General features: G+C 40.3%; 1 protein-coding gene across 1 annotated transcript in view; it reads right to left on the bottom strand.

The window, feature by feature from the left end:
• cdh22 (cadherin 22) overlaps window positions 1-14455 on the bottom strand; it is a 67822-nt gene that overhangs the window by 14692 nt on the left and 38675 nt on the right. Inside the window, exon 8 of the mRNA XM_029432325.1 lies at window positions 10332-10453. Coding sequence (XP_029288185.1) covers window positions 10332-10453 — 122 coding nt within the window. The remainder of the gene's footprint in view (window positions 1-10331; window positions 10454-14455) is intronic.

The following is a 14455-nucleotide window of genomic DNA, read 5'->3' as shown; positions in this document are numbered from 1 at the left end:
ATGGATGTTGGTTATTTAAGTTGATTATTTATGAACTGTTTACATTCAGAGGAAATAGCTTTTAAGAAAGCTTAGGCTTAAGAAAGCCCCTTTGTGTAGAATAAGAACAGGCAAATGGGAACAGCCGACTGTGTGTGCGGTAGACAGAATGATACAGTCACTTGTAAAGGAGTGGGATGAACTTGATAATAAACAAATCAATGAGCTAAAAATGTGTTAAACAGACAGGAAAGAAACTGAGCTTCCAAAAAAAGTCAGTTGCAGCACACAGGACAAAAAACAATTGTTGTGTTATTGACAAAAGTGACATTTGCCATCTGTGCTACGTGTCTGCTGCATTCTGTGATAGACAACACAACAGCAGTCGATGGGGTGCATGTACACATCTGATGTTTGGGATACAAATAGGGACACAAGTGTACACCCCTGTGCAGACTTGGTAAAATATTATTGAATTGCAAAGTATAATGATGTGTTAATGCTATTCAAAAAACATTCTTTACAAAGGAATAGTTCAACGTTTTAGGAAATACATTCACATGCTTTCTGGCTCTCTACCAGAGATTAGTACCCCTCTCATATCTGTATATTTAATGATAGGCTGTAGCCTTAGCTTAGCTTAGCACAAAGACTGGAAACAGCTAGCCTGGCTCTGTTTTACTGTTTTAAAACTAGCCTGCAAGCCGCTCTAAAGCTCACTTATTAACATGTCGTATTTTGTTTGTTTAATTCGTACAAAAACTGTACATTTGAAAAGGGCACATTCACTGTTTCTCAGCCAGGGTGAGTTATGTAAGTGCCTGGAGTCTCTGCTGGCAGACTGGCGACTGCTCAAAGCAAAGAAATAGTCAGGTACATAACTTCCCGTTTTTGTACGAATTAAACAAATAATATATGCCATGGTAATTATTGAGTCTTAGAGGTGCTAGAAAATATATTTTAATCACATTTCCTTAAAGTCGGTGCCCCGGTAGCTCACCTAGTAGAGAGGGCAACCCATGTACTAACTTTAAGTTAAGACACCGACAGTTGTTGGTACGGGTCAGGATACCTGTCTTGTATCCCAGAAGCAAGGTGCAGCAGTGTCTCCCATTTTCTACCTGGGTTGGTATTACATGACATTACATTACAGGTCATTTAGCAGACGCTCTTATCCAGAGCGAGCCCTGGTGTTGAACTCACAACCTTCTGGTCAGACCAGTAGGCCAACACCATCATATCCTGACTACACTTCCATGACTTCCTCCTCTGTCTGTATGGTGTGCTAGTATGTGCTATGACCAGTGTTACACATTACAACACAAGCTGTTATGATAATTGAAGGAGACAGGGTTGCAAAAGCTGCCACACCACAGCAAGACTAATGTACAACTTAAAACCACATGATGCAGTAAATCTAGTTTAATTATTTCAAAGACCGCCATGCATCCAGTTAATCCACAGTGATCTATAAGGAATCCAACTGAGTGTGCTGCATGTCAAAGCAGCCTGGTCTTATCTTCTCATCATTCTTTAGAGCTCTTTCAAGTTTGTTTCAGTCTGAAGGTAAAAGAATAATGAGCGACAGAGAAGACACCCAAAGTAAAATATGTGTTATCAGCTCAGAGATGCATCTACTCATTTCTTTGAAGAAGTAGTGAAGATGTATTAAGTGAGTTATGATCTGTGTCCTGTGACTGTGCCCTCAGCAGGGGGACTCTCAGGCGGCGCCTCGGGTTGAGTGCAAACTGCTGAGGGAGAGATAGAAAGCGAAGCGAGGGAGGGAAATGAGAGGAGCAGAGCGAGCGTGTGGGAGTTTATCGAGCAGCGAGCGAAGCTCCCTCAAGCACAATCACCTAATTAGATTTCTATCTAGCAGTCCCCTTTCATGACCCCCTTAAATCTCTTGCATCTCTGGAAAAGCTAGAAGGAGAGACTTTCCCAAAAGTGCATCCCATCTGCACGAGAGGTGTCTAAAAAGGTCAAGGTTGTGAGAGGGAGGAGGCTTTCTCATTTGCAGCAGAAATCAACCATTTCACGATGGCATCGGGGAGGTAATGAATAAATAAATAAACAAACACACAACTACTTGAAATGAGCTGAGAGAGAGAGAGAGAGAGCACTATAAGCGTCGGAGGTGTGTTTTCAAACACATCCATTATTTTCAGTGGTAAAAAGCCGCCTCATGGTGTCCAGTGGAGCATTACATGTCTCAATGCATTGCTCTGAACTCGATTCAATTAGAGGATGAAATAATGGCTGCTTTTATATATTTCTTTTAGGTCACAGCCTCCAAAGAAAAGAGCTAAAATGGGATTACATTTTTTTTTTTAACAAGCAATATACTGAACAGTGTGTTTTGATCATTTGAGGCATCTTTTAATTAGTATATGAAAAAACAGCGTTCTGCAGGAAAATGACAGAAATGGTGATTGTTTTTTTACATTGAATCACAAAGACATAAGTGGGATGATGTTGTTTTAGATACCGAAACCTGCTAGGATTGGCTACACTTATTTTTCTCTTAATGTTTTGATCCATATCAGAAAATCTTCTTGTGTGACCTTTTGCATTGCACTTATAAACATCATTTAGATTTGAGGAATTTCCACCTTGCAACTGCGAAAGGTCTGCATCAAATTCCGTCTAACGCACAAAGACCTTTTTGCCGTAAACACTGAGATGAAGAGAGACATTGTAAAAAGATATTGCAGGAAAGCTGGAGTTTGCTGGTTTGTCTGATTCAATGTTAACATTGAGAGATAAAAAGGAAGAGGCATTTGGTGAGTAGAACAGATGACTCACTCCTACTCATGAAATACTGTCTGGCAAAACTGTGAGTCTGTCTGGCTTTTTGTCCTCGTCTGCGTTGGTTTGCTTCTTATTTTTCTCACTTCTGTTGTATGTCTTATGTGTGCCTGTACGTTTGTGTCAGTAGTCTGTCGGTGTGTCCGTGAGGTTAATAATTGTTGTGGTCACGTGTATGTGATGTGACGTGTGTGTAAGTTTCAGACAGGCTTAACATTTAGCTATTTCAAACTGACTCTCCCAAAAGGTTGGAAGTCGGCGGTTACCTGGCCAAACTGAGGGGATCTGTCGCAGTGACCCACTGTGAGACAACACGGCAGAGCTGACAGGCCTCCGTTACCTCAGGGCATACTTAGCATTGGCTTTCCACCCAGACTGTTTTTTTTATGCACACATGGCACTATATGATATCCGTTTCCTCTAGATTCCGTCAGATAAATAGCACGAGGTGGGCGAGGAATGGGCTGAGAGGCGAAGATTGTGTTCACGTGTCATTCAGTAAGGTGCTGCAGATTGGGAAAATGGGAAAATCAGGAAAATTAATCCAGAACGGTAGAAATCAAGAGAGGATTTATATCTGGTGAACTATAATCACTGAGCTAAGACTTATAAGATTGTTGTCTCGTACAATACATGGCTGAATGATCATACTTTAGTTAAACTGCATCACGTCCTAAAACCTTTAAGGCCATTAATCTAACAATTTATTATTTTTCACTGAATTGCTCCATTTTTGTTTATGTAGATCTACTTGCAATAAGATGCATTTATATTTGCTTCTTATGGATCTACATCCAAATGTTATGGTCATTATTGTATTTACAAGATTGACTGAAGCATTGATTCAAAGTGTATAACATTTAAACATTTGTTTTAAAGAATTATGAACAATATAATATGACAGCTTTAGACACGAGGCTCGTGTCCGGCATGGAGAGCACACGAATAGCCACCAAAAGGTGCTCATTGTGAATCATCACACTTTTCCTTTTCAAAGCCTTACAGTTACAACATGTTTGGAAAGTTGTAATGGTCAGTCCTCATTATTACAGCTGTGCAAAGGCTGGGGGCAGGGCTGGGTTATTTGGGAGGTTTAAAGTCAGGGGCCAGGGAATACATTACATCAATGAGTGTCCTCGAGAGCATAGAAGTTCAAATGTGTGTGTTGCAAACAGGGGCCGTATGAGAGAGTTTCAAGGCCAAAGGCAAAAACCACTAGGATGCCCTTTCTGCTTTATGTCATTGCTAATGAGACGAGAACTCCCGTCCAGTGGAATCCTAAGAATATTCCAGATACAGGAACAAATCTGAACAGACCTGAAGAAAAGTTTCTGCAAAATGTTTTCTTTTTAAAAGAATTCTAGCATTTCTACACACGTTTTTTTTATGCACGAATCAAAACGGCACATTAAAGAAAAAGGTTGACAGAAATATATGTGGAGATGCTCTGTAACTGATGCTCCAGAAATTGATTAAGAGTGCATGCCTTTTTGGCTTGGTTGTGCGCTTGTTTTCTACATTATGATAGAAGTGCAAATCCAATCTGTAATTACCGTGTGACTTTTTCTTTGCATTTATCTCTCTCATTATGTGTTATTGTGAAGTCACTTTATTTGTTTCTCTCCTTTCTGTCCCTGAACATCTATTTACATAAGATCTCTAGAAGGCCATGTTAATAAAAGGTGAGAAGCTATTTAACACTTTGTGTCATGGCCCTGGCCTGAACCCTGTCCACAAGCAAAAGCTTCTTAGCCATTTTTTTTTTATTTACTTCTCTTGCCAACCCTTCATCCTCCCTCCACATGCATACTCCACCTAAACACAAACAAAATAGCTTGTGTTGCCAACTCTCAAATGGGATCAAACCCAACCGCAGTTAAAAGGCTTAGGTTAATCTGATTTTCTCTGTGGTTCCACCGAAAGCTAGACCTGAGCCAAGGAGCTGACACTCCATGAACGAGACTGGGTGATAACACAGCGTACAACGGGAGACAATGGAACGCTCCTCATTAGCGTATTAAACCAGGGGTTGATCTGACATATTAAGAGTGTGAAGATGAAGCCTGTGTGTGTATACAGCATGTGTGTGGGTGTGCGCATGCATGTCTTTGTATCATTATAGCATGCGTCCGCTCCAGGACAGGCATGTATTGTTCTGTGTTTACGATATCATTTGTGGTAAACAAGCAGATTCGATTGAGAAGGACGGAGAGGCTGACAGGCAAGATGGATAAGATGGATGCGTTGATGGTTATGTGGGGGAAAGGTCCCCACATGGGAGGTGAGTCCCCACAACGTCGCCGTAAAAACAGCTTATGGTCCCTACAACGGAATGCAGACACACACATACACAAAGAAGAACAAAATAACACATGACTCGTGACACATCAGTAAATAATAATGAAAAACCATCACCAATAGAAAACACCACATATGCCTTGTTCCACTGACAGCTTGATTGAACAATTTAGGTATAAAATAAAATGCCTGTTTACTTATAATTAGTCAAAATCAAGCCCTGCTATCAATCAGGTGATACTCATAATGCCTCATGAGTGGGTTTTAGCTGATGTGCAATGGCAACATGGAACTAAAAGACCACTCGTGTGTGAATAGCTTTCAATCTCGAGCCATTCAATTTGACAGTTGATTCAGTTGAAGAATAACAGGTGTTGTGTTTGCACTAATTAATTCTGCCAGCGTAGCAGACCTATAACGAAGGTTAAAAAAAACAAAGGCTAGACACCGAACAAAGCAACAATAACCATTTCTAACTTCAGATTTCACAAAGGCCAGATGAGGTGTGCAAAGTCCAGAGGCATATGCATGTTTTGACATCTATTCCAGGTGGAAGAAAAATTGACTTAATTACGCTTATTTCCAAGAGCTGGTGCCTTGTCCAAGTTTCAAAATTGATTAACAACATTCTGGGGGACTGAAACAAAATTGAAGCTCATTTTACACACAAACATCTGTTGGTTGATGCTTATATCTCTGGGCTCCTCCTTTGGCTGCTTATTTTACTGAATAAATAAGTGCATCCTGGGAAGCAGCATCAAAGTGTTTCATCATATCAGGCCTCTGCAGAACCCTCTGATTTTGACCTCTGAATCATGGAAAATCTTACAAATGTGGGCAACCTTGTTCTAATATGAACTTTAATCTTTATTAAAAGCTTCCGCAGTGTAATTATTTTTTATGTGTGACTGTAACATGGGCAGTTCCAAGCAGAATCGGGTCCAGACATGTACTAATTCCAGTTTAAGTATCCGTCTTCCGCTTCTTTCAGATAAGAAGACAATGACATTAGATTGAATGTGTCTCTTTTTGACTAATATTCAGACACCTAGTGAACATTGTAGCATCTGTGCAACCAATTATTGACAAGCATTTGCATAGCATAGCATTTGTGAAATATGAATTGAAGTTATTTCAATGTTTTAGTATATTGGTGTTATCCCCTGCTTTATCCTTATTTGAGTTTGAAATGCACACTAGGTGGTTATAGTTAAATAAGTTATGCTAAGACTGTGTGACCCAGTTGTATGAATTCATTAAGAGAGAATGTGTAACAGAGAATAATGAATTGGGCTATGTTAGCCAAGCATTGTTCATATGATGAGTCATGACTAACCTGGAAACATGCAAATGGTGGTGGTGGTGGTTTAGTGGTCTGGTTTCCAAACAGAACACCGGAAGGTCATGAGTTCAATACCAGGGCTGCCACCATTGCGCCCCTGAGCAAGGCACTTCACCCCGAGTTGCTCCAGGGGTACTGTCCCAATTAGTTCACTGTAAGTCACTCCGGATAAGAGCGTCTGCTCAATGACATGTAATGCGATGCAACATATCTACAGTATGTCACTTCTGCTTCTTTGTACCGTGAAGTCAAAAGTGTGACTACACATATAAATAACGGTGTGATTTTCCTCTTTTTGGCAACATTGCCAAAGGATGTTTGCGTGTGTATGTGCTTGGAGGTGTGGGCGAGTTTGTGGTTGATATTTTAGAAAGTGCCAGAGAAAAATATACATCAATTTATCAATGGCAGAGATTCATTAAGGCTGTGGGACTTCAACTTGTTTGCTCCAAATCCCCCAGACCAGTGCAAGTGCTCGATTGAATACCGGATGTGCTCTGATCGGACACTTGCCAAACAACTCGATTTTCCTCTCAAGAGACCAAATGGTTTAAGACGAGGGCAAGAGTGCAAGCACATCAGATTTTCTTAGATTATTGTTATTTAAAATGTCACCCATTGACGGAGAGACGTTCAGTAGTCTTGAACTGGATTCTGTTTATATGGCAATTTTTTTGGTTCAGTGGTGTTTTCCAGTCATTACCTAAACTTTTATTGGTCTTGCTTGAGTGGAAATGTGCATATATGATCTATAAGTAATTCATTCAAGTGATTAGCTCATTCACTATGAAGGCCAACCAATAGAAAGGCTCTAGCCATGCCATTAATCAGAAAAACAAAAAAAACAAACACTAGCTCTCGTAGACGCAACAAATCCACGGACCCACAACACTTTCTTCACAACACTCTATTTCTCAAAGGTAAGGATGCAGTGACTGACAACAACTAGTGCAAAACAGTTTTTTATATTATTCTGAAAATAACATGGAGGAGAAAATTGTTTTCTCCATGCCCCCCAGTGGTAACCCCGGAGGCTGAAAATGAGCATTAGAAAGCCTTTGACCCAAGGCTAACACATTTTCATTCAATCTCGACAGCCAACTCCAACAGAGCTCCTCACAACAACATACAAAAAAGAGACTGTACAGAGAAGAGACAAAAGAACTGGGATTCAAAAATCGAGAAGAAAATGAATGAACAGATATTGTCATTTGATGCCCCTTTGACATATACAGAAAAGAAAACAGAGGGAGATATACAGATCATGTAATAGACAGACATACACATGGTTATGAAGCTGAATGTCATATCCTCTATGTACTTTAGAATCCCTCGTTTTGGTTTGTAATTACAGCGTGAAATATTTTGCTGCATTTCTCTCTAATGAGAGCATTAAAAACCCTTTCTTTTACAATGCTGGGAGCCAGCAATGATCTTTTTTAGCTGGAAGACTAATCATCTCTGTGTGATTAGGAGCTGAAGGTTAATGTGGGTTCTCGCAGATGGGAGAGGGAACGAGGTGGGAGTGAGGGAGATCAGACCAGACAATGTTCAAGAAAGGCGCAGGCATGCGGCGTTACAGAGGCACAGGGGGGCTATAAGTGGTTAAGAGTCTGTGGATCAAGGGGAGGAGAGGCCTGAGCCTCATTACACATGTAAATGCAGCTTCCAGCATGGAGGCCCCACTTTAAAAGCCTTGCTTTTTTAATTATTCCTTTGCTCTGCAAATGATAATTGGGTTTAACTCAGCCCAAGGCCTGTTGACTGTGTTAGGAGAATAAAGCACCCTAATGATTTTGTCCATTTTTAATGGTGATCAGTGGAAAGACCTGGCGTCCTACTGGATTGGAAATAACCATAGTATTACCTTTTGTCTTAATGTTTTGAACAGACTCCCACTGTGTGATCGGTGCTGGGTAATGATGCTACATTTATTTGTGTCATCTGTTCGCTATTTAGGAATTCATGTTGATCTGAGTTTGTGAGTGTCACAAAAAATAGGCAGAGAATCACCTTAAGCAGAACTCGAGTTATTTGACTGAGGCTTTTATAACAAATGAAAGAATAATGACGGTTGGTTGTTCATGAAGAGCTTGTTAAATGGCATTACTGAAACGTTTTGGCAGACAGAATAGTCATACAAATTCTGTATCAATTCAAATGTGAATTCCCCAAGTCTATTCTATTAAATGTTAACAACCACAGTGCTGACTTAGATAGAAATCCAATATTCAAATATATGAACTAATGATCCTTCTGATTTTTTTGCATCCAGCATGAAAAGAAAGTTTGTTTCTGTTTCATTTTTTTGAGACTCTTTGTGCAAATTGTTCCTTTGAGTTATAAATTGCTTTTGGTATAAAGTGTCAGATAGATCATAGTGTCTAAAGCGAAAACAATCCACACCAGAAGTATGGAAATAATAAGGCAATTATGGAAAGACAAGAAGTAGTGTGGTGAGTGTTAGTACGACAAAAATATTTATACAGATATATCTTTGATAAAATGTTCTAAACTCAAGGTTCACTGATTGGCTTTTTTCCGAGGCTTTTGACAATATCCCAGGGCCTTATTCAGCGAATGGTTCTGGTCATCGTGTGTCATAGGAGGGATATACCACCACTTGGTATAATGGGACCAAAGGTAGATAACAGTTCCTGGGGTCAAGGATGAATCTCCACTATTAAGATACGACAATACGTCATGATATGTTTTTTCGCTTTGCTGTATCGATGCGCTGGCACAGATAATACAATGTTAACTTGTGATACTGGTGTATCCTTCTGTTACTGCTGACATGTTATCTTCTTTCTGGCCGTTCTTCCTCTTGCCAGTTCACGGCTTTTACATTTTAATCACAATACACATATTTTAGAGGCTCAATTTATTTCATTTCATTTGCCACACGTCGTAAAAAAAACTATTTTTTTACTCTTCAGTCTTTTCACATATCCTCTGTAATGTATGTGTTATTGTAAATAAGCATCTGGCGATATATCACACAGCACAGGAAGTGCAGTATCATGTTCCGTCATGGTGCGTGTAACATCTGGGACACTTTAACGTCTAAATTAAGAATAATGCAGATGGAAGGAAGATACGACACATTCTTCATCATTCACTTTTCCATAAAAACCACACAGGCTTTGTGTGAAGCCGAACAAACTATTAATTTAAAGACAAGCGGGTGACCATCCTGCTCACCAATTTAGTCTTTAATTAAATGATCAAAGGATACTGGTTCTCAGTATTCATTGACGCTGATCCAAACTGTTCGGAAGCCTAACAAGATTTTAAGATAGAGGTCAGAATCAAGAACATTGACTTTGCTTCTATTCTGCCGGGCTGAGTGACTCAAGATGAACCAGCTGGAACAACTTGGCTTATATTAAGAATAGGTAGAATTGTTTCTCTGTGTTTTTACTTTCATGATGCTTGATGTGTGAATTGTTTTGAATGGATCTATGTAGCTCCCTTTTTAATGTACCATATACTTTCATATACTTCTTCCGACGGTACTATCGTGATTTATATGTATAATGCAAAAATCAATCCCAGATGTTATCTAATATACTACCCATGGCTGAGTACACTTCAGCTCACGTCACATCAATTACTAGCCTTGAGTTCTGTACACTAATATACTATGTGGTGTGCTCAATATTTTATTTTACTTCTGATGTTAATGTAATTCATTAGTGATTTGGCACAGCACTTTCATTCAAGTGCTGTAACTCCTGCCTCCATTATCTTCAACACCAATGAAACGGAGGATCAATCTGTGATCAATCATTCATCTTTAACTTGTTGCTTAGCGAAACAGATGTTTTGCAAATCTCATTTCCACTTAAAACATGTACAGATTCAATTCTTACTATAATGTGTTTAAAAAAAAAAAACGTACCTGGCCTGGTTTGGCATCTTCACATATTGAAGCTTCGTACGGTAAGGCCAGTTCAGGAGGATTGTCATTTACATCCAGAATCCGAATACTCACTGATGAGTGGGACGCCATTGTGTGGTTATCTGTAGGAGAGACGCAAAGAAAATGCATCAACGACATCTGTTTAGCACCTTTTAATAGTGTCGAGAGGGAGAAGTGTCCTTAGATAACATTCTAGCAACACAATTTAAAACATCACAATGAGCACAGTGGTTGGATAAAAGAAGGAAACTGAAGTTCTGACAGTTCTGAAGTAACTTTTTAGTTACAGTTTTCAGTTGTCCATCTTGAGTGCATCCGACGGTTCATATACTCTTTTGCCTGAATAAATAAAGCTGCCTACACAGGTTGCATAACAACCCATGTTTCACTTGTGCTCTACGCACGAACTGCAACACACAGTGTGTTTTTACACTTTTATGTGCATAACTACCGGCGGGCTGCGAGGAAGTGACCACGCAACAGTCCTTTGGCTAAACGTATCCAGTGTAGATTGAGAGAGGATGGCAACTGCTGCTAACATGCTGCTAGCATGCAGATCTTTACAGAAGAAACTGGTGTGGACAAGGTCTAAGTTGTCTACGGGCAAAACCCTATGCTCTGCTGTTCTGCCTTCAGTATGAGCGAGACAAAACTCAGATTGATGCAATTTCCCACAGGAAAGCAGACGGTTGGTTTGGAGTTGTGGCTAAGTGCTGAAGGGTTTTAATCTAATGCCTCCTCAAATTGCACCCATTACATGAAAAACACTTTCTGGCATCAGTGAGCGACATGAAAATGGTACCAGAGATTCCATTTTTGTCTCTAGGTCCTCACTATCTTATAATGACACTACAGTATATAGCCGTTTAATAGTCTAAGTCCAAGAGGCACACCTCAGCACCATGATAATGGCAAATAAATGCTTTTGACAAAATTGCAAATGTGGTGCTGTCATTTTATTTCTCATGCCATTTTCAGCTAGATAAAACACAATGAATAACACCACAATGCACTCTCGAGACAATTTTCTTAATGGGCCAGAATGTAAATGTGGGAGTGGAGAAAATTATATAATTAGTACAATCAAAACCCACTTCAAATTAGCCCGACTTCTCCTTAAATCTTAATTCCCATTTGTAATCATATGATAATGTGTGATGGAGTTTCCATTTTACTCATAAAACACTATGTAACTACAGTGCAGAAGGGAGCCTAAGGCCCCCAGTGTGCGCGCGTCTGTGCGTGTGTGTGTATGTGAGAGGTGAGATAGAGAGAAAGAACATTATCTCAGTGTTAAATGAGTGATCTGGTCGCTTCAAGTGTTGGTCTGGATATCTTGCTTAATTATAATACATAGCTTATGAATAAATCAGTATACACAGCTGTCACCACCAAGTTCATGCACCCTACAGAAAATGTAACAGCAGCCACTGACAATTATCCACTGATGGCAAAACATATAAATCCTTTCAGTTAAAGGAGCTCCAGTGGACGGAATTATATATTTGTAAATATGTCAATATTGCAGATAGATAAGTGAACATTAAGTGAACTCACTCTTAAGAATGAGCACCTTCACTTTATGGAATGACTGATGTAGACGTGAAACTAAATGAACACTGGTAAGTGATCCCGCTTAGCATTTGTAATTAATAGTTAGCTATTACAAGTAGTAGCTAACTATTGCCATTAGGTAAATGCAGCCGGTTAAGTTTAGGAAAATATTTAACCTATGGTCAAGGTTAGGGAAATATCACCTTCACAATTAATATGCACAAACGTTGACTGTTGGTAGACCTTACAATACTTCGGTTTTGAAACTGTAAATAAACATAATTTAATTAGGAAAAAGTACAAATTGGTAGTTTTACGAATGATTAATGGTGTGTAGTTTCTGATAATTGTCTACTGCCACTAGAGAACGGACTGAGGTCCTTAGAAAGAGGCTCAACTTCTCTTTACAAAGTCAGTCTGGTCTTCCTTTAGGTCTCTATACTCACTTCTCCTAAAGAGGACATCAAGGCTCAAAGGGTGACATGTTTGAAGGCGTGTTTGCTTTAATTGATAAATGTCTTTCACACTCAGCTGCACCTCAGCTCCACCCAGTTTCCTCTTTGTGGCCCACATTTGGATTTTCTGGCAACACAAGATTATGTCAAGGGTAAACTTCAGGCTTCACAATACAACAGAAACCTGTAGGTAAACTCAGAGGCAGTGTTCCTACGCCTTTCTTAGGTCTATGAGCAGGGCCGCTGACGTACATGGCAGATAGAAGAAAAAGACAAGACAGTCGGGCAAAGCAATAATCAACAGACTTCTCAAGCTCTCTCACCTCTCAGTTCTGCCCAACAGTGACACAGCCGCTAATGAGAATGCTCAAATAACAGAATAATCCTCAATGCAGCGTTTTAATTGTGCATTTATGTTCTTGCTGCTCTGGCAAAAAGCAGCGAGCTCCACCAGTGCTAGATAACTCATCTCTTCTTCTTCTAATTTCATCTTCACATTATGCTGCTGTCCCCTCTGTGCCAGCATGAAAACCAGCAATCATCAGATGTTATACATTTTAGATTTCAATTCCCAGAATTGAAAACAGATGAAACAATATGAGATGGGGCATTCTCATCTATCCACCCCAAACTCCCTCCATGGGCAAAAAAAAAAAGAGTTATTCAGTGAGACAGGTTCATTCATCTGGACCAAGTGGCGTCGTTCTAAATCTGTCTTCAGATACAGAAGAAGAATAAAAGGATTTCAACAGATTATTGGCATGCTCTGCATCTGTGCGGCACCCACCAGCTGTTGCGAATCTTTCAGAATGACTGTATAGTAGATCTCTCAGGCATTGCATTATACTGCATAACTTCAGGGAAGACAGATATAAGATGTGAGAGTGTGTGTGCATGTCTTTGCATACATGTAGGGGCTTGCATGTTGTGTGGGAGTGTGTCAGGAGTCTCATGTTCCTTGTGACCAAACGGGATCATCTTCTTTACTGGAGGAAACAGTTTGGTTTAAAATGTCACTTCTGTCAGCAGGGGAAATTGAGGAAACATATGTTGTCGACAGTCTCTGGTGTCTTCTCTGAGCCAGAGGCCGGGCCACGTAGGCATAGAGGCTACAAAGTATTATGGTAATCGTTCTTCAGTTGCATTGTTCCAACAGTGTACAACCAAAAATCTCCTTATGACATTTTGAGTTTTTGTGTGTTTAAGAACTATCGGCTGCATTAAATAATTGAAAATACTCAAAAAAATTGTCAAATTATATGACATAACACATAAAACGTTAAATAATTACCCCTTTTCAAAGACAAAGGATTTCCACTACCAGATTCAGATGCTGTTCCCGACAGCCACTCGTTTTCATTACAAAAATAACTTTCGCCAATATTAACATTTAATAGGTTTAACAAATACACCGAAGAGAAACAGAACAGTATTCTAAATACATAGGTTTTCTCTATACTGTGGTGGCTGCTTGTCATTCATTTCCACGAAAAGAGAGCTGAGCCAGAAGGCAAAGCTCTCAATCTACCAGTCGATCTTCGTTCCTACCCTCACCTATGGTCATGAAGGCTGGGTCATGACCGAAAGAACGAGATCACGGGTACAAGCGGCCGAAATGGGTTTTCTCAGACGGGTGGCTGGCGTCTCCCTTAGAGATAGGGTGAGAAGCTCAGCCATCCGTGAGAGACTCAGAGTAGAGCCGCTGCTCCTTTACGTTGAAAGGAGCCAGTTGAGGTGGTTCGGGCATCTAGTAAGGATGCCACCTGGGCGCTTCCCTAGGGAGGTGTTCCAGGCACGTCCAGCTGGGAGGAGACCCCGGGGAAGACCCAGGACTCGGTGGAGAGATTATATCTCCTCACTGGCCTGGGAAACGCCTCAGTATCCCCCAGTCTGGAGGGTTAGCTGGAGGATGTGGCCCGGAGAAGGGAAGATTGGGGTTCCTTACTGGAGCTGCTGCCCCCGCGACCCGATCCCGGATAAGCGGTAGATGATGGATGGATGGAGAAAAACCCTTCAAGGACAAACTTTCTAAACCTAATTCACCAAGCTAATGAATCCAAATGTACCTTTCCATCTACACTGACTGAGCCATGC

The sequence above is a fragment of the Cottoperca gobio genome, chromosome 5, assembly GCF_900634415.1.
Source record: "Cottoperca gobio chromosome 5, fCotGob3.1, whole genome shotgun sequence".
Lineage (NCBI taxonomy): Eukaryota > Metazoa > Chordata > Actinopteri > Perciformes > Bovichtidae > Cottoperca > Cottoperca gobio.
Note: the sequence above shows the minus strand (reverse complement) of the source record. Positions and strands in the feature narration are given on the sequence as shown.